The sequence below is a fragment of the Pangasianodon hypophthalmus genome, chromosome 5, assembly GCF_027358585.1.
Source record: "Pangasianodon hypophthalmus isolate fPanHyp1 chromosome 5, fPanHyp1.pri, whole genome shotgun sequence".
NCBI classification, from domain to species: Eukaryota; Metazoa; Chordata; class Actinopteri; order Siluriformes; family Pangasiidae; genus Pangasianodon; species Pangasianodon hypophthalmus.
The window spans coordinates 27,988,400-28,010,211 of record NC_069714.1 but is presented as its reverse complement, the minus strand read 5'-3'; the positions used below and the strand labels follow the sequence as shown (position 1 = coordinate 28,010,211).

The 21,812-nt window shown below is 38.0% G+C and overlaps 1 protein-coding gene across 1 annotated transcript in view; it reads right to left on the bottom strand.

The window, feature by feature from the left end:
- cps1 (carbamoyl-phosphate synthase 1, mitochondrial) overlaps window positions 1–21,812 on the bottom strand; it is an 80,660-nt gene that overhangs the window by 45,806 nt on the left and 13,042 nt on the right. Inside the window, exons 10-21 of the mRNA XM_026912908.3 lie at window positions 20,714–20,855; window positions 19,905–19,982; window positions 19,576–19,674; window positions 19,258–19,353; window positions 17,788–17,977; window positions 16,629–16,786; window positions 15,056–15,184; window positions 14,458–14,602; window positions 10,729–10,939; window positions 7,539–7,737; window positions 6,626–6,802; window positions 5,610–5,728 (exon numbers count right to left, since the gene is read on the bottom strand). Of these exons, the coding sequence (XP_026768709.3) occupies window positions 5,610–5,728; window positions 6,626–6,802; window positions 7,539–7,737; window positions 10,729–10,939; window positions 14,458–14,602; window positions 15,056–15,184; window positions 16,629–16,786; window positions 17,788–17,977; window positions 19,258–19,353; window positions 19,576–19,674; window positions 19,905–19,982; window positions 20,714–20,855 (1,743 nt within the window). The remainder of the gene's footprint in view (window positions 1–5,609; window positions 5,729–6,625; window positions 6,803–7,538; window positions 7,738–10,728; window positions 10,940–14,457; window positions 14,603–15,055; window positions 15,185–16,628; window positions 16,787–17,787; window positions 17,978–19,257; window positions 19,354–19,575; window positions 19,675–19,904; window positions 19,983–20,713; window positions 20,856–21,812) is intronic.

The following is a 21,812-nucleotide window of genomic DNA, read 5'->3' as shown; positions in this document are numbered from 1 at the left end:
CCTGGTGAAAGAAATGAATTTAGGACTTGTCCACCCCTGTATACGGTATAAGTTTAGTTCATCTTTACACATTACAGTAAGTCATACTGTGGCCATACTGTGATGTGTAAATCACATCAGCAAATGTCTGACATCCATAAAGAACCGGATGTGGTGTGAGGAAAATACTTTCAGAACAGATTCTGGATGAGAAAGACTTCCATAACATTTGTCCCGTAGCTCCAGTGCAAAACTAACATATCTCGAGTACAGGACAGTGCAAATGTGTAAAGATGTGCAGTAAAAAAAGATGCCTTAAAAAATTTTACTAAACGTTTTCTACATAAAAAAATACTAAAGTAATAAACTAAGCAAAGTCAGTATTTGGCATTACAACCCTTTGCCTTTAAAAACGTATCAGTAATTCATGCGTCAGGTACACTTTGTGAAAAATTGGTGTATTATGTAATATGTTACACTCTTTACTGACGGAAATATCTTTCTGTAAAATGTTTTTTATGCTTTTAGAAATCTAAAAATGGCTCTTTAATACAGGTGCTATAATGCAGATGACATCCAATAATTATCTAAGACAAAAAAAAAACCTTTGCACAGTACTGTGCATTTTCTGCAATTATATAAATATGATTTTGGGCCGAACATCAAATAGAAATCAAGGAGTATGAAACAAATCAGATGATCAGGTGACATTCACCATAAATGCACATCATAATTCATTCAAAGAAGCAGAATGTTCACATTCAAATGGTAAGAAGTGAAAATGCCCCACGCCACCGTGGGTTTGGTGATTATAGTCACACACACACACACACACACACACACACACACACACACGCTGTTATGTTCTGGTGGGTGGTTTCGATTGGCATCACTGCTGCTGCTGCTGCTTAACTGCCTTTGTTGCTGCAACACTAGAAATCCGGCATGGCAGCTTCAGCGATTCCTGATTGGTTTAAGACGTTAAATTATGCCGCAAATGCAGAAGCATGGACTCGGTGTATGAACACAGTGCGACAGGCCGTGCGCTATTACATTCCAAACAAATGTGCCATGCATTATGGTAGTGAAAACAGAAAGCCTCCAGATTTTGCCTCCCCCTCAGCAGCGAGCGAGAGAGCCGCGGCAGACTCGCGGTTGGAGACGCACCAGCGTGGGGCAGCAGGTCTGTTACGCTCCGCAGTGTCAGTCTCTGTGGACACACAATCTCATTAGCTATCCCACACACCAACTGTGAGCTTTTACTACAGACAAACTCAGAGTTAGTCGCTGACCTGTGCAGCAAAAAAACATTACGGTGGCTCATACGTAAACTCCCATTTAACCAAATGAGTCACTGAAAATGTCACCCTGCTTTACAAATAGCTTTTTGTTAACAAAAAGACCCTAGCAGGCAGAGATTAAAAACAGAACTGTACCACAAAAAAAAACCCTAGCACGTGTCAGTGGACAAGAAAACAGCATGGCAAGAGACTTAATAATAAGCAGCTCCTCCATTTTCTGTATGAGACCACAGCCCTGCCCGGATGGTTTCTTCTGGCTCACAAAGACCAAGGCTTGTGAATTCACATTCGCACATCCACAGGAATTTGAAATCTAAGACTAAGAATGAACATAGACAATCCATTTTCCTATATCAAGGCAGCTAAAAGGACTGTTCTTACTCCCTGACTTTTGAATTCAAATCTCGGCCGTTGGTCTGCCCTCATGTTCAATTTTCAGTCTCTCTTCATAAGTATGCACATTGAAAGATTTTTCTAAAATCAGGTCAGCATTAGCAGAGTCTGCTATTTAGTCCCATAAAGCAGCTAAGCTGCTGCAAGATGAAGAAGAAAGTGACAGCTAGCTAGCTAGATTTATAAACAACAAATTTCAGAAACGAATGCCAATAATCAAACAGAGCTGTGTACTTACAGTTTATTTACAAATCACACCTACTACAGGCTCCAAATGATTCTGACTGGTGCCGATATGTTTAAGTTTGAAATGTCAGCCATGTTCATTCCTGATTTACTGATTGGCAGCTTGTTACATGGTTCCGCCCCTTTAAGAAGCCGACCAATCATCGTAAACAGAAGCCATGCATCCAGGTGGGACACACGAAGAGCATGCTGATCAATAAACATCAAGATGTTTTTGGGTTTTTTTTTTTCTGTGTAAAAACCACCTTCATTTCCAGTGAAGTCAAACACTCAAAATGATGTGTTAAAAGCCTGTTGTCCAATGAGCTGTAGACAAACACCTCAAACACCAAGAGACGCACCGTCTTCAATAACTGTGTATTAGCGCTGTGTCGGGGCTTCAAAGGAGCATATTGCATATTGCAATTTTCACACATATTGCAGTGAGACATTTGATCATTTGATTCGCTAAAATATTGAGTTCCACCAAGACTGATGAATAATAGAGACACTTTGGTAAACATTTCAGTGCCACGTTTGAATGATATTTTAGGCCAGGCTTCCTGTATAGTCTTAAAGCAATCACCTGTGACTTTTACCTAGACTGGTCGTCTTTGGTCGTATCGCTGTGTTATCTAAAAAATATATATGTAGTTTTTAGGTGTATCCTGTATCGCCACAGCAAGGGGTCAAAAAACCATAAATGTACTGTATAAACTGTAGATGTTGGCACTAATAGTTCATTCTTTGTCATAGCAACATGAGGTACAGTAAAGTAACTATCCCAATAACAAACCCATTTATATGAGTACTTGTTTTTCATTGTGACTCCTGTGTGGGTCAGTGAATGCTCAGGGAGCCAAAACCTGTATAATAAAGAGGTTAATGTTGGCAATATGCACTACAAAGTAGAAATAACTGATTCATTTTCAATGTGATGTATTTTTTCATCGTGTGAATGGGTGGGGCTAATATTAGCTAAGGCTTGTGTAAGCTTTAACCGCACCAATCAGAATGCTATAACCAATTATAAATTAGTGAGTAGTGAGGGTTAGTACATATCAGGATGAACAATCCTACTTCCCCGGGTCTCGGACAGAGAAAGGTCAATCAATCGTGCTGGTTATAATATCGGTCTAGACTGGACAGGTCTCAGATCAGTCAGATTAATGAATTCAGCTGGGATCATACCATTTTTTCCTAGATACTTGGACTTCCATGGAATTGTCCAATATGTTGTTAATTCCTGTTTACTAAAACACCCATCCTAGTTTCATAATTTACACTAAAAGTTTAGATCCAGTAATATATAAGCCTGATTAAAATCAAGTAAAGCAGACATTAATGGTGCTGAAATATGGCATGATTATACAGTTATACAAGTATAATATATATACAGATTATATATGTGTGTGTATATATATATATATATATATATATATATATATATATATATATATATATATATATATATATATATACAATCTTATACAGCTTCCAGAGTGTCACACCTGCCAGTCAAAGCACAATTCTTGCCAATAGCATGGTTGTGTTAGCTCCTGTAAACTGCTGAACAGTCTGAAAAAGCACAGCTGTGCCTTTATTGATATTTACTGATATTATACTAAAGTGCATCATACACACCGTATACATGCTGAAATATCTCCATCAATGAAAAAAGCCTTAATTCTGTTTTCTTTTTCCTTTAACCAATGATTTATACCACAGATTTTTTTTAAACTCAGGAAACCATATTACAAAACTTCTGAAAGTGTATCTATGATGAAACATAGTGCATGAAGCAAACTGGGGATGAATGTCTTTAAATGTCTAAAAAAAAAACTGTAATGGCCTTTTTCATAAATGATTATAACAATGTATGCATTATAACATGTCATGAGTACATTCATAGGTCACTGGACACTTTTCTGAAAAACTTTATGCTTTTATATATATATATATAAAACACAGACCCACTTTCTGTCCATCATGTGCCATTTCCTATAGTTTACATGTAAAATGCGTAATGAGCGATTGAGGGAAAAGCACTTAGTGTGAAAGCATCTTTAATGTGTATCAAAACGAGCAATCTCTCACACAGTAAAAACCTAGCTACTGAATGAGAATCCATGGTCCCACATAGATACTCTAAGCACCCCAAAATTTCACTTCCAAAAACAGTTTATTTCCAAGTCTGCTTGCTTGGATAATGTTTCGTATTAAAGAGCTGCTGCTGTAATCATAAATACTGTTCTGTGCTCATCCCAGGACTCTTCTTCACTCTTATGTGCTCATACTGAACATCCTGTTAACACACTCAGTACTGTCTGACTTTATTTTCTATACCTGTATACTATAATGATTTATAATCCCTCTGTCCCTCACCCAGAAGAGTTCCTGTAATGGTTTATAATCCCACTGTCCCTCACCCAGAAGAGTTCCTGTAATGATTTATAATCCCACTGTCCCTCACCCAGAAGAGTTCCTGTAATGATTTATAATCCTACTGTCCCTCACCCAGAAGAGTTCCTGTAATGATTTATAATCCCACTGTCCCACACCCAGAAGAGTTCCTGTAATGGTTTATAATTCCACTGTCCCTCACCCAGAAGAGTTCCTGTAATGATTTATAATCATACTGTCCCTCACCCAGAAGAGTTCCTGTAATGATTTATAATCCCACTGTCCCTCACCCAGAAGAGTTCCTGTAATGATTTATAATCATACTGTCCCTCACCCAGAAGAGTTCCTGTAATGGTTTATAATCCCACTGTCCCTCACCCAGAAGAGTTCCTGTAATGGTTTATAATCCCACTGCCCCTCACCCAGAAGAGTTCCTGTAATGGTTTATAATCCCACTGCCCCTCACCCAGAAGAGTTCCTGTAATGATTTATAATCCCACTGCCCCTCACCCAGAAGAGTTCCTGTAATGATTTATAATCTCACTGTCCCTCACCCAGAAGAGTTCCTGTAATGATTTATAATCCCACTGTCCCTCACCCAGAAGAGTTCCTGTAATGATTTATAATCCCACTGTCCCTCACCCAGAAGAGTTCCTGTAATGGTTTATAATCTCACTGTCCCTCACCCAGAAGAGTTCCTGTAATGATTTATAATCCCACTGTCCCTCACCCAGAAGAGTTCCTGTAATGGTTTATAATCCCACTGTCCCTCACCCAGAAGAGTTCCTTCAATGATTTTTAATCCCACTGTCCTTCACCTGGATTTGTATAAAGCTGCTTTGTGACAATGTCTATTGCTAAAAGCACTTATAAAATTGAGCTGAGCTGAACTGAATTACAGACGACTATAATGGACTAAATTTCATGAGTAATGAGTAATGAGTAATGAGTAATGCGTAATGAGTGATTTTATTTGAAAAAGAACAGTCACAAGTCACTGGAAGTTGAATCGGCAGTCAGAGTCCAAACATCATGAGTGACTCACTATAATGGAATGCTTACATTTTGGGGCTCTTTAAAGCACTTTAACCCTGTAGATCACTGACTCACTGGGGTTGACTGACAGGATGAGAAGGACTACTTACTAAAAGCTTAAATCTATCCCAACATCACCATCTAGTGGCAACCACTTGGCTTGTTTTGCATCATAAATGCAATAAGCGTGTATATGCGACGTGTTTTTTTTTTTTGTTTTGTTTTTTTTTAAGTATATACACAAACAAGCGTTATGTAATGTCTGCTGCTCACCTGTCGTACTGACGCAGGTGCTGCTCCAGCTCTGTAATGCGCCTCAGTTTGTGCAGAAACCATTTATCGATAGCTGTGAGCTCATGAATCTGGTCCACTTTGACTCCGTCATGCAGCGCCTAGAGGGAAAAAGTCAACACATGCTGCTTAAACTCTCTGATGAAAACAAGTTAATCAGTCAGATATAAATCACAAAAAGACGCCGGTTGTTTTAAAAAATAAGAATCAGTAACATATTGTTGGGTCATTGTTAAATGAGGGATAATGGCTCCTGATTGCAAGCAGTAAGCTCGCTGCCTCTGCTGAATATAAAGCGCTGAGACCGATGAGCCGTGACCACTTGGGCACCCGGTGAATCGGAAGCCGGTCCTTGCTCAAGTGGAGAGAGACGGCATGAAATTACGGTGCGGCAATTACCACAAGGCTAACCTTGAGAGTTATTGATATTTCCTGGCCTGATGCAATTTGGGCCATTTGTTCTTAATAACGAATAATTGTATCCAGCACCCATGAAATATTTGCTTTCACACAGCAACTGGCTATATTAAATATATATATGTATATATACACTAGATTATTTTCAAGGTTATTCTGAAAAAAAGAGAAAGAAAAAAAGGTACAGAGTTTGGAAAATAATTATTTGTAATTATGTTAGAAATAATGAAGCAGACCTGCAACTAAAAAGGAACAGCAAAGGAAATCTAGGCTAACAGATGTCGCACTTTTAACAGGTGTACAGAAAATATTACTGACGGCAGCTTCGGCCCACTCACAGCCTGACCTCGCAAACATATTCATAGAAAGTGCTGAAAAAAATAAATAAATAACAGGTGCAAATGAGCAGTTTAGAAATGCTACCTGTAGCATTTTTATAATGTCTGGATGTTAAGCTGTATGATTATGTGAGCTGGTGAGTATATGAGCATATGCTGGTCCGCCTACACCAGGCAAACCAGAGTAAACCTGAATAGAAATGAGTGAGGGTTACTGAGTGGCACGCGAGTCCTGAGCTCTACCTTAGCCAGGGAGAAAATGCGAGTGCTGGACGGAACAGCGAGCTCCTGGCGCAGGTCATGCTGCTCGGTCCAGGGTCTCTTTAAGGGCAGGTGTGGCACAAAGCCGTCCACGGAGGGGTGGCACATCCGCAACGCCTTCTGGATGCTCTCTTCAAAGGTACGACCCACCGCCATTACCTGAGAGGAGGACAGGAGAGGAGAGGAGAAGAGAAGAGAGAAAGAATGATGTGGAAGAGGAGAGGAGTGAAGGGGAGAGAAGAAGAGAGGAGAGGAGAAAAGAGGAGAGGAGAGCAGAGCAGAGAGAGGAGAAGAGAGGAGAGAAGAAGAGAGGAGAGGAGGAGTGGTGTGGAAGAGGAGAGGAGAGAAGGAGTGATGTGGAAGAGGAGAGGAGAGAGAGGAGAGGTGAGAAGAAGAGAAAAGAAGAGAAGAGAGTGATGTAGAAGAGAAGAGAAGAGAAGAGAAGAGAGAAAGAGTGACATGAAAAAGAAGAGGAGGAGAGGAAGAGTGATGTGGAAGAAGAGAAGAGAAGAGAAGAGAAGAGAAGAGAGAAAGAGTGACATGAAAAAGAAGAGGAGAGGAAGAGTGATGTGGAAGAAAAGAAGAGAAGAATGAAAGAGTGACATGAAAGAGAAGAGAAGAGAAGAGAAGAGAAGAATTTTGGGAAATGTTGGATAATTTAATGAAGTAATTGAGCCACAGTTAGTAATTGTTCTGTAACAGCAGTCAGTTTGCTCTGATGCACCTCCTGGAACTATTCACACTTCTCAGTGTGAGAGCAGCCGGGATCTGAACTCCCACCTTGTGGTCACTGGAACAGAAGCTCAGCAGACACTGTGTGTGTGTGTGTGTGTGTGTGTGTGTGTGTGTGTGTGTGTGGGTCTGGAGACATGTTTCTGCGCTGCGAGTCTCTCACCTCTCCTACGCTCTTCATGGCACTGCCGATCTCTCGTGACATGCCCTGGAAGCGGTCCAGGTCCCAGCGAGGGATCTTCGTCACAATGTAGTCCAGACTGGGCTCGAAGCAGGCCGTGGTCTTTCCGGAAACAGCGTTCTTAATCTCGGGCAGAGGAATGCCCAGGGCCAGCTTCGCTGCTACAAAAGCCAGCGGGTACCTGGGGCAAGACACAGACGCAGCAGTGTTCATTTCACTTTCTCTCTATTCACACTTTTATTTAGACATTTTGATGAGGACACTTTCCTGTTAGCTGGATTACAGAGCTGTGAGATAACAGCTACAATTATTTACAACAATCATTTAGGAACAAAATAGTTTTATGACAAAAACAGAAAAAATAGCCATTTCTTTCATATTGAGGCATGCTGTTATAGAAAAATAATCAGCAACATTGGTGGGGTGAAGTTGATTATTTTTGAATAAGTCTACGTGTACTTTTTATCCATTTATAGTTACGTCTAATGTTCCTGTTACCATGTAGTTCCTGTTATCACTTGCTTTATAGCAGCTATAAACTCACCAGCCTCTCTTTCTTCTCTCTCTTGAAGTTAATACAACAAAATTGCAGCTTGTCGTGTTACTGAGGAACCGCAACACGTAGACATCCTGAAGATGTCTAAAAACTTGAAGTCACAGCTTTACCTCTGACTGTTACAAAGCGCTGACACTGGAGACTCCTTCCATATCAATAATTACACGTCTTTTAAATCTGTTTATATGGCAAATCCTTGAGCGCATTAATATAAATGTATGATTCAGCTTGAAGAGATGCTGATATAGAAAATTAATCAATAGTTTCCAACCAATCAGAATGGAGAATTCAGTAGCGCTGATGTGTGTTGATGTATAATCCTTTACGTGAATCACAATACCACTTGTTTTTAGTCACATTAACTGAGTGTTCATTTTTTAAATGCTGAATATAAAGACAATTAGACTCATAAAACAAATATGTGCATTAGAGTTTGTCTAAACTGTGTGAGTGCACTGTGATTGGTCAGAATCTAGTACATAAAAAAACTAACATTAGCCAACTAGCTAACTTTACCCAAGAAATGATGTTTAATGAATAGTGGAAGCCAAAAATTGTGCTTGTGTATAATTCAAATTTATTGTACCTTCTCATAACATCATTTAAACCTCTCTTTAGATTTGTGAGGCTCTAAGACAAACTCTCTCTCCCTCTCTCCCTCTCTCTCTCTCTCTCCCTCTCTCTCTCTCTCTCCCCTTCACACTTTCTTAATAAGCAAAAAAAAAAGCAGCCCATTGTTCCATTCCATGAAATTTAGTAGTTTTTTTTTTTTTTTATTCTCTTCGAAGCAGTCGACTTTCAAATGTCTTTCTAAATATACGGATTCGTTTCACACTGAACAGCCTGAGTGGTGGGTGGGTGTTTTCAAAGTCTGGCATCCAATGTGTTCAACATTTGGCAGGAGTCATTTCTCAATATTTCTGCGACAACAAACACAAAGCCAGCGTGCTAATCGCTCACTTTCTAACTTTCGGAAAGTTTCACAGGTGAGATTCGAACTAAGCCGGTGACATTTTCTCTCCTTTTTTCTCTTCGATCCACAACTCAGTAATAACTGCAACTATCTATTTCACATGCAGAAGATTCAAAATGAAATACCAGCACTTTAAAAGACTTTAAGTGCTTTTTTAATCTTAGAACTACATATGTGAAGCCATGATAGCACTTAATTTTACAGTACAATACATACTTAGTAGTAAATATGTACGTAGGTGAAAATGACAAAAATACAAGTCAAAATATTCTTTATTAGACTTAGTGTTAAGCTTTATTTTGGATGCAGGGATGCCAAAAGCCTTGTGCATCATATTTATGCAAAAAATACGATAAATTTGAAAAAATAACATTTTGACACTATGTTTTCCTTAAAACCTTTTTCTAATTTTGTCTCGTTTTGGGGAGAAAACAGCATTATGATCACCTAAACGAGTCATTACAATATTTTATTGCAAATATGTGATCATAGCAAGTGAAAATGTCTTAAATATAATCAAATGTATCTAATATTTTCTATTACAGCATTACAGTGAACCAAATATAAAATTATTAAACCTATTTCTAGACATTTTTACTGATTTCAAGCTTGAAATTTTACATTTTCTTATTCTCTTGGCAGATCGTTCTAGAAACATAGTAAACTCTTAAAATTAGCAAACTTGCCTGCCAATATAACATGAACATTTAAAGATTGAAATGTATACAAATGTCTAGAAATGGGTTTAATAATAATCTTGTAATGGCTTTATTGTAATCTTTTAATACTAGAAAAACATATTAGAAATACTAGACAAATATTACTCTATTCAAGATATTTTTCACTTGCTAAGATGTCTTTTTTTGTGTTTTTGTCATTAGTTTCCTTGTTTCCATGAAGAGAAAGGTGAAAACTGGCAAAAGCAGCCCACATACCGTACATTAACAATGTTAATATATTATATATATTATGCCCTGACTTTTCTATTTTTCATCTTTTGCCATATTTAAATTTACAAAAGGTTCTTTAAATAATAAATTCTAACACTTAAAGCACCTTATGTAAACTCAGTTAGCTGTTAGTGCATGACATTAAAAAATAAAATACAATACAATAGGATGTGCTGGATCAAGTGCTATTTTATAAGCTGTTGTATAATGATGATGGTGAAAGCCATTTTGTTTGATTAAACCAAATTTGATTAATATGATCATTACAACTAGGACTATTCATGCTGTAATATACTGGCAATATATGAGACTCCTATGTGATTTTTTTAAAATGCTTTTAATGCATTCATCCATCAAAATATTAGTGTTTTTTTTATTTCATTTTTAAATTTTCTTTTGCTTTTATGATACAACTTATTACATTTGACAGCAAAGAAAATTTTTTTTTCTTCCGTTTGAATTTTCTATACCCGTTTTTTCCGAGGTTCAAGTGTCTCTGACGCATCTACTTAGGAAAAACCTGGTGGCATGAACTACACACAGGTGGCACTCTTAAAAAAACTCACCTGACGCATGTGCGTAACCCGACTCTGAATACACCAAACTTTCCCAGTGTAAATACTGACCCAACTTTAGGACTTCAATCATCGACCCATAATTATAAAAGTCTTTAAAAGTTCAAACCTCCATTACCCCGTAGCTTTAGAGGCCAGAGCTGAGCTTCTGGACAGCCGGGCGTTGACCTCGATGATGCAGTACTCCAGAGATGACGGGTGCAGGGCGTACTGGATGTTGCACTCTCCCACAATGCCAAGGTGGCGCACCACTTTAATAGCCGTCTCCCGCAGCATGTGGTACTCCTCGTTGGACAGAGTCTGGCTGGGTGCCACTACAATGGAGTCACCTTCGACAGGAAAAGAGAACATAATAACTGGCTATAAACTGCTCTGATCTGATCATCCCTGCATCTTCTAGTGAGTGTTCTGTATTTAAAGGCAAGTGCTATTAAAATATTGCAAACTTTTGTATGATAATAAATTTAAAAATCTCAGGTTTCTGTTATTATAGTCACAAAGAAATGTTCTCGCGTCTAATATAATTTTTCCTCTCCGGCCAAGAAGTAATGCAAATCATGTTATGGGAACAGGAGGAGTTTTGCATAGGGGTGAATATGTTTTGCATTTTAATTTCTTAGATGCTCAGGATTGAGTTTGCCTCATTACTGCGTTCACCTTTTTCACCAAGTTCAAAGAAGTCCTTTTTACTGTACAGTGTGTAAATGCATAAAAAAATACACACACAGCCTACGCACCACTTTCGGCTAATCAATATAACCTGCTACATCCTACCTGCTTAATGGAAAAATCAATATATACGCCATGTTGTGCAAGTTGCATTCATTTCAAATGATGCTCATATTGCCTTTAAAATACACTCCTGTCTAGTTTAGTTGTTGTCCAGTTACTAGAGCTTTTGCTACAGTTCTGATCTTAATCACCCTCTAAAGCTTAGAAAATATCTGTCTGTAAGTCTTTCCTAACGACCAAGTCATTATATACCAATGTTTAAAGTTGAAAGCTTGTAATTGACTTAATAGGCAGCTTTTGTTGATCTAATCACTACAGTAATTAGTAACATTTACTTTTAGCATTTAACATTACCAAACCATGAACTTCAGCATTAACATACCATAAGTAACATTACAATAAAGTAACTGATGTTTGTTTTTTTATTTAACTTGTTAATGATATGTATCTGCAGTGATGTTTATTCAATCTACGACTAAAAATAACTATACATTAATTCAACGCAAATTTAATGACAGAATGTCCCTAAACATGGATAACAGAGATGGCATGACACCACTGCTTCTTTTCTGATACCGGTACTGAAACCTTGAGTATCAGCTGATACCAATACTCATCTGATATTGTTTTCTTTAAAAATCTACTAAGCTTTAAAATGTTTTTTTTTTTTTTTTAAACTGAAGCTCTTCACAGTTAAACTCTTTCACGCAAAAATCCCGTAATAAAGCGTAAAGCGTAAATATAATAAAATCAATCCTAGCGAAAGAAAAATAGTCAAGTCTCTTTATATGTGAACATTTTCAGTTCTAAAAATACATTTCTTTTCCAAATCCAATTCCAGCCATTTTTTACAGGTTACGATATCCGATATGTTTTCTCTGATATCCGATCCACCGTTTTTTTGCTGATATTGGCCCGATATCTATGCCGGGTATCAGATCGGTGCCATCTCTAGTTGATAATCTTCTGATCTCTGCTCTTCAGGCGTAACTATTGGAACTTACTTCAGGTTCAGTTCTGAATTTTGACAATTCAGCAAACTGCAAACGTTCATTAAGGTGTTGTCAAATTTCTGTGGTATAAGAGGAACAAAACACTCTGGGACATGCAGTTACTGTGGCTTCATTTTACTCTATTTATAATTAATTTAATGTCTACAAATAATATAGTGTTCATTTCTTTGTTAATATTACTGATGGTGTATTAAAGTTCATGGTTTTGTTTATTTTAACTAAAGTGTAATATAATATAAGTTAAGGGAACTGCAATGTAAAGCATCACCCAATAATGTTCATTTCTGCTAGAGATGCTATGGTGTATACACTATATTACCAAAAGTATTCGGTCACCTGCCTTGACTCACATATGAACTTAAGTGCCATCCCATTCCTAACCCATAGGGTTCAATATGATATCGGTCCACCTTTTGCAGCTATTACAGCTTCAACTCTTCTAGGAAGGCTGTCCACAAGGTTGAGGAGTGTGTTTATAGGAATTTTTGACCATTCTTCCAAAAGCGCATTGGTGAGGTCACACACTGATGTTAGTTGAGAAGGCCTGGCTCTTAGTCTCCGCTCTAATTCATCCCAAAGGTGTTCTATTGGGTTCAGGTCAGGACTCTGTGCAGGCCAGTCAAGTTCATCCACACCAGACTCTGTCATCCATGTCTTTATGGACCTTGCTTTGTGCACTGGTGCACAGTCATGTTGGAAGAGGAAGGGGCCTGCTCCAAACTGTTCCCACAAGGTTGGGAGCATGGAATTGTCCAAAATGTTTTGGTATCCTGAAGCATTCAAAGTTCCTTTCACTGGAACTAAGGGGCCAAGCCCAACTCCTGGCAACCTCCAAACCCAGACTCGTCCATCAGATTGCCAGATGGAAAAGCGTGATTCATCACTCCAGAGAATGCGTCTCCACTGCTCTAGAGTCCAGTGGCGGCGTGCTTTACACCACTGCATCCGACGCTTTGCATTGCGCTTGGTGATGTGTGGCTTGGATGCAGCTGCTCCGCCATGGAAACCCATTCCATGAAGCTCTCTGCGTACTGTACTTGCGCTAATCTGAAGGTCACATGATGTTTGGAGCTCTGTAGCAATTGACTGTGAAGAAAGTCGACGACCTCTTTGCACTATGCGCTTCAGCATCCGCTGACCCCTCTCCGTCAGTTTACGTGGCCTACCACTTCGTGGCTGAGTTGCTGTTGTTCCCAAACTCTTCCATTTTGTTATGATAAAGCTGACAGTTGACTGTGGAATATTTAGGAGCGAGGAAATTTCACAACTGGATTTGTTGCACAGGTGACATCCTATGACAGTTCCACGCTGGAATTCACTGAGCTCCTGAGAGCGGCCCATTCTTTCACAAATGTTTGTAAAAACAGTCTGCATGCCTAAGTGCTTGATTTTATACACCTGTGGCCAGGCCAAGTGATTAGGACACCTGATTCTGATCATTTGGATGGGTGACCAAATACTTTTGGTAATATAGTGTATATATTTATCAAATATAAATTAAGAAAATGCATATTTTCTGTTTTCTTTCTGGACTACATAATGTTTTTTTTTTCTTTTTATCATTTATAATAGATTTATAATTGCTAGATATCAGAAAAGTCAGTGATAAATTTTAAATAAAAAATTCCTACAATCCAGTTGATTTGTGTCGATTTTTGATTTCTCTAAACTACATTTCTCTTTATGAGTGCTTTGTCCTTAAAACAAAATTTTATCATTTTCATTCATTATAAAAAAAAACACATTATGCCTGCAACAGAAATATTTCTGAATCTTGCAAAAGAAAAGAGAGATCCATTTAAGAATCAATTATTTTTCCCATCTGTAATTAAACGTGTGATAGGTAAGTATTATTGCATCATAAAACATAAGAGCCAATCATGTTGCAATATGCACATTTTGTCATTAGATCAGTTTACCAGGGGAAGGTGATATAGGTTTGGAGACGTTTCAAATTTCCAAATTGATAAAATGTAGATTTCTTGATGAAAGTAAAATTTTAGGCACGATTTTACGCTACCTAATGATTGTGAACTTGCCAAAGTCCAACTTATTATCCAATTATAAAATTATCTATAGGCATTATAATCAGTGTGCTGCACCTGTGTGGATGCCTAAGGGGTCGAAGTTCTCCATGTTGCAGACAGTGACGCAGTTATCAGCGACGTCTCTGACCACCTCGTACTCCACCTCCTTCCAGCCCAGCAGAGACTTCTCCACCAGGATCTGACTGCTCATGGCTAAAGCCTGCCACACAACACAGACAAAGGAAACTGCATTGGTTTTTTTTTTGTAATTTTTCCTGCTCTTACACATCTGGCACAGCTCAGGAGGGGCTCGATAATTAGGTCATAAGAAGGAGGTGAGCTAAATTCGAAAAAAAGTAAGAAAAAAAAGTGTGTGGTCCTCAGGCTTGGGACTCACAAAATGAGCGTTCCTTGGGGCCACTGGAAAAGCACATCTTATTAAAGGTATATTTCAACCAGAAAGCTAACAGGGTGGTGTCAGCATTACCACGAGTAATCGAGGCATTCAGCACTTTTATAAGGTAAAGATGGAAAAGGAAATCTAAACCTCAATCAGGGCTATATCTCTAAAAAAAATTTGATTTGTGCATGAATGTCCTGTAACAGCGCATTATCGTTTTACAAACCACCTCGTAGATGTAGTTAAAAGCTCAGCGACTGATGGAAGCGATACCTTGCGTGCAGTCTCTTCCAGTTTGTGTTTGTCGCTGCAGAGGCCAGAGCCCAGGCCACCGAGGGCATACGCCGAACGCACCATCACCGGATATCCGATTTCGTCTGCAGCCTTCAGAGCATCTGCCACCTGCAGGACAATGTTAATCATTACGGTTCACTTCATGTGCCAAGAGTTTTTCCACTTTGATCAGAACTGAACTTTGCAGACTTTCTACATTCAGTATTCTTTAGATCATTAACTGTGTCATAATGAGAAGAAACATGAAATATGGTACACATATACCATAAATAAGGGAAAATAAGGGAACGTCCAAACAGATTTAGAGTATACTGAGTCTATATTAATCTGATAACAGACTATCCACACTGTTTTCATTTTCTATTTTATTTTCAGTGTCAGCTGTAATACACTACAAGTACAAATAAACAAGTGATTAACAATTGTAACTGATATATGTTTGTTTAAAGAAGGAATAAATACCTGAAGTTGTGCTATTACAGGACATTAATCAACAACAGGGTGAAGCACAGTTACTGCTTCCACACCGAAGTTGACTATTTTCCTATAACTGCACGTTCTGGAGTGTTTTGCTCCTCTTATACCACAGAAATTTGACGACGAGTAAAATTTTTTATTTATTAAAGAACGACACATTGTGTTTTTATCTATTTAGAGTTACGATTAATGTTGTGGAATGTCTGTGGAACAAGTTAGTCATTCACAGACTAGATATCTGCTTTTATAAAGTATGTTAAATTTACACACATTTAATTATATAAAGCCTCAATCACATAAATAAATGTACATTTGAACAAGTTCCAATATAAAACAATGTCAGAATTTCAGCAATCCAGTGACAAACACTGACTGCAATATCTACTGTTTTTTACCTCTGACTGTTACAAAGCTCTAACACTGGAGACTCCTTCCATAAATGCTAAATAAATGTCTCCTTACAGAAAACGTCTCCATTTCAACGATTATACGCTGTTGTTAAATAGCAACATATTTTTTAATTTCTTTATTATTAGGTTTCGATTATATGAAGCGTCTGCTGTACAAGTCCCTGTGAGTGAGCAAGCGCATTAATATAAACCTAATAATCTAAAAGACTCCAGCATTCATCAGTGCTGTGGTATAAATATTTATTAAATAACTATCATCTCTATTGACATTTGTATTTGTTCTAATCATTACTAAAGGTAAGACCACTATTGTGACTAATGTGAACTTCAACCTTGATTAATGTTTTTGGTGGTTAAATCGACAAATTCATAAGAGAGCCTAAATGGTGTGTTCCAACAATTACATCCACTGATCTGAGTACAGCTGATTATCAACCTTTAGTAACCTGTAATAGTAAAACATTAATAATAATAAGTATTGATGAGTTTCCTAACATACATGGTTATTTAATGCTTACATATTCTCGTAAATAATGTTAGACAAGGTAGCATTAAGGTAAAAGAATAACCATTTTTATCTAAACAGCTCTTTGAAAGCAGGTGATTGGGAATTTCATGTACGTGGATACATGTGTGGAGAGTGAAGAGACGAGAGCAGGTCTCACCGACTCCACAGCGACACTGGGGGCGATCCTCTCGTTGATCTCCTTCAGCTTGTCAGCAAACAGCTGTCTGTCCTCTGTGGCGATGATGGACTCTACAGGCGTGCCCAAAACCTTCACGCCGTACTGCTGCAGCACGCCGCTCTGAAACAGCTCCACTCCTGACCACACACACAGATCAACGGTTCACATTTGGCGTTCACCTCCACCTCATTTTATTAAAGATGGCCCAATCCAATTCATCAGTTCGATGCCATTATCAAAGGCCTGAGTGTCTGACGATGCGCAGGTAAGATGGCATACGTCATATCTAATTTAAAACAGAGTTTCAGGACAGTACTGATTCAGTACTGATCCCAGGACTCTTCCCAAAACAGTTTATTCCCAAGTCTCCTGCTTGCTTCAGTGTTTAATCTCACCTGGATAATGTTTTGCAGAGCTGCTGCTGTAATCATAAAGACTGTCCTGTGCTCATCCCAGGACTCTTATTCACTCTTATCTGCTCATATTGAACATCCTGTAAACACTCTCAGTACTGTTTGTCTTTATACTTCGACACCTGTATATTCTAATGATTTATAATCCCACTATCTGGTTCCATTTTGAGTCTGGAAACTCAAGGTTTCTTCATCATGTCTTCCCAGGGAGCTTTTCTTTGCCACTGTAACTTCTGGCTCTATAGATAAAACGTCTATATTTAAAATGGACCTTAGCTCACAGCTTTTGCTAAGGTATATGGTATGAAGATAGACACAGACACTAGGACAATGTGCTTTTAAAATCGCATTTTAAAATCTTTGGCTAAAGTTACTGTACTGTACTGTTCTGTTTTTGTAGCTACCATAGGGTGGAAATGAAAATTGTAAAGAAAAAAAAAAATCAGTGGAGAAGAAAAGGTTACGTGGTTCTTTTCATTGTAAAACACTCCCAGATGGTTAGATAGATCAGCGTGGCGTAGTTTGTGAATTTAAGTATCACAGACATATGACGCCTTTAACCTAGCTTTGAATGGAGGACCATAGACTTATATAAGGAAATGTGTTAAAATGAGTATTTTTTAAAAAGTATATAGATTTGGTTAACATCCACAGGAGCAAAAAACAAAATAGCATCTAATTTACCAAAATATCCAGACATATAGTGACATTCAGGAGGATCTCACCACAGTTGAGTGCTGTTTGTCCGCCCATGGAGAGCAGGATGCCATCGGGCCTCTCGGTTTTGATCACCTCCGTCACAAACTGTGGTGTGATGGGCAGGAAGTAGACCGTGTCTGCCTGCTTGGTTCCCACCTCATTAGTCTGCACCGACGCGATGTTCGGGTTCATCAGCACCGTCTTCAGGTTCTCCTCCTGCACAGAGGGCAACATGGTGGATATTTCTTCTGCTCCAGTGCAACAGGTCTAATTAGCAAAAGCTGCATTTCCTCCACAAATAATTCATATTAATAAAAGGTCATATTAGCAATGCCCACAGCTCCTGGTCTCACATGCCAGTGGATAGTATTCCTAGACTCATAAATCATACTAAAACACCAAAATATACTAAACAGACCATTTCAGGACAAAGCGACTATTATGATATACTGACTTATTTCATTCACTGTGCCGGAATATTCACCCAATATTAATTATATACATATTAGCAATGCCAACGGCACCCTGTCTCGCAGTTTGATTGTGTGGGCGGTTAACATTGATGTAGTTATAAATCACACATTAAGAAAATGTGGCTGTACTGTAAACACAGAAAAAAATGGAACAATATCATTACTTACAGAAGAACTACTATAATCGTCATTTATTTACACATCTCATGAGTTGGAGTAGCCATTTATACTAATTATGGATACTGCGATACACCGTTGGTCAGTCATTAATCAGCTCCCAAACTGGGAAGGTTTCACTGCTAAGCAGGCCAAGGTGAATACTGAAAAAAACAGACTCATGTAATGAAGACGTGAGGAATGAAGACACAGGTTGCACTTGTTGAGTTCATGTGTCATGAGTAGCACGGTGCTGTCACATATTCAGCCTTTAGTGTGTGTAAATAGAACCCTGATGTGTTATCCCTCTCTGTGTGGTTCTTTAAGCAGGTGATTACAGGTGAGGACCAAAACAACTATCTGAGCGAGGTGGTCTCATTCCACTTCCAAGTGAATTTCAGCATGATTTGATTGCAGTGAGAAAGCAATCTGACTCTGAATCGACACTGTAAATTGAGCTGCAAGCTGCAGAGAAACCATGTGCTCTGGAGATTTGGGGTGACGAAAAAAAAGAGAAAAAAACACACTCGATGCGATACACAGGATGTTTTAACCTAGTCGTCTGGTCTGGCTTCATGCTCTCGGGTGATTTTTGTGATTCCTACACACACTTGGAAAAGGTTCGTTTACCTTTTTCCATCACCATGTTTCTGACCAACGAATGGAAGAGTTTAGAAGGAGGTTTTCAGCCCTACACGGTCCTCAGCTAAGTTTTTTTATTTAATTAAGATGATAATTCAATGATTTGCAGTGCAAAACTAAACCAAACCAAATAGCAAAAGTTAATTTTGCGTAGGCGAATGGACTAATAGGTGTGAAAGCATCCTGAGACTGGCTGTGATGTAGGGCATGTTCTGTTAGACTTACCTTCATGGCTTTCACAGCCTGTGAGCCTGAGTAGTCAAACTCACCAGCCTGGCCGATGGACAGACCACCAGAGCCGAGCACCAACACTTTAGACACCTGCAAAAAGCCAAGAGAACACACAACTTAGCAAAACATAATTTGCCTCAGAAATCAGAGAAACACATCAAAAACTTACTGGGCAACAGATTTACATCTGAAACTAAACCTATTTTGTATTTTAACTGTACACTCCGAAGGTGATCTACATCCACATCTCTCTCTCTCTCTCTCTCTCTCTCTCGATCATCTCCTCTATGCGTGTGGCTGTGGCGCCCTCACCTGGGCTCTCGGTGGAACTTCAGGTTTCTTTGGCATCACAGACACAATGCTGCTGTTTTTCCCCTTCTTTATCAGAGACAGGAACGCATCAAAGAGGAACTGCGCAGAAACAAAAGAAATCAAGACAAATGAATAGACAAATGCAGTGCATCGACGTGAACATTAATACATCCTGAGTAAGAAGTGTTCGTGTTATCTCTGAACAAGCACAGCGTAATTTAATTGTGTTTGACGCAGAGCATGAAATGAAAGGTTGGGATGTAATTACAACAGATATTCATGCATGGCGTTCGAAACAAAACAAATAAATCAATCAGCAGCTGCAGTACCTCTGTATCAGTGGGGCCACCTTTCGCTTCCGGATGAAACTGCGCCGTGAAGATTGGCTTGGTGTTATGCATGATGCCCTAATTAAGGAAAAGGTATTAAAAAAAAAAACTTAATCCCAGCTACAATAATAGTCCATGGATCAAAAGAAAACCATGATTATATCACAGCATGTCTGTTATATTTTTAACATTATTAACAAAATAGTTCACAGTATAACACCCACGTGCATGTATGTATACATATATATATATATATATATATATATATATATATATATATATATATATATATATATGATTGATCTCATAACCTCATATCATATATACAGTACATTTATCAGTATTCAAGCTATTTTCACTTGCTTTTTTTTTTTTTTTTTTTTTTGCAGTGTGAGGAAGAGAATTTGGTTTTAAGGTTTTAATCTTGTTCTTGATGATGTTCTTTTGTCCATTTTCTTACCCACCACTGTATTATACAGTGTCAAAAGTCACATGAGCTCAAACTCAACTCAAAGATGTTGGACGTATATTGATGATTTAAAATGCATTTTGCAAAATTATAAGCTTCCCTTACTTAGCCTCTAAAGTGTCTTCTCTAGTACAAAACTAAAGGAGCAAATCTCAGATCCTAAACATGTCTTGCCTGAGTGACTGCATTTAGACTTTTAATTTCTTGTGAACTAATGGTTTAAAAAATAATAATGAATAATAATAACACTATAGATAAGCTAAACATCCCAAATCATATTCCAATAAAATCTTATTCCAATCACTTGGCTAATAACTTTATTACTATGTGGAGACCGGACCTCATTGGTTCCATCGTTGGCATTGATGAAGAGCGGACTCCAGCCTAGCGGCAGAGACTCGCTGTCTATCCCGTAGCCGTGATTCTGAGCCGTGATGAAGGCTTGTCCCGTCATTACATTCAGCACCGGCTGGTTCTGGCCTCTACACATACAGACAAGAGACAGATGCGTGTTCACTCCCTGAACAAAACTGATGACTGTGTAGTTTCCAAAGAGTCAAAACACACTTATCTACGAGGTAGAAAGACAATGCAAAAAGTGTGTGCATGGTGTGTGTACAAACAGACACGTGTACTATCTGTCAACTAGTGTTACACTTTGATTAGTTAAACTGATTTTAAAGTTTCTCAATACACAAAAATGAAACAAGCATTTCATCAATGTCTTGGATTTTTGTTTTTTAATTTATGTATCAACAAACCATTTACTTGTGTCAATTAAAAAGATCAGCTTTTTGATGGTATCTGTAATGGCCATTTCCCTTACACAGGCAAACATTTTCCTTTTGTATTAAAACAATCTACCACACACCTACCCTTTAAAATTACAGCACTATTTCATGGACTGTATTACACACTTCTGGGTATGTATCTTCCTGGGTATTTATGATCTTGTATATTTTTATCTCATATAATTATTGTCCTATATATTTATTGTCCTGTGTATTTAATATCTTGTATATTTATTGTTCTGTATATTTATTTTCCTGAGTATTTATTTTCCTGGGTATTTATTATCTTGTATATTTATTGTCTTGGGTATTTATTTTCCTGGGTCTTTATTATCTTGTATATTTATTGTCTTGGGTATTTATTTTCCTGGGTCTTTATTATCTTGTATATTTATTGTTCTGTGTATTTATTATCTTGTATATTTATTGTTCTGTGTATTTATTATCTTGTATATTTATTGTCCTGTGTATTTATTTTCCTGGGTCTTTATTATCTTGTATATTTATTGTCCTGTGTATTTATTTTCCTGGGTCTTTATTATCTTGTATATTTATTGTCCTGTGTATTTATTTTCCTGGGTATTTATTTTCCTGGGTATTTATTTTCCTGGGTATTTATTATCTTGTATATTTATTGTTCTGTGTATT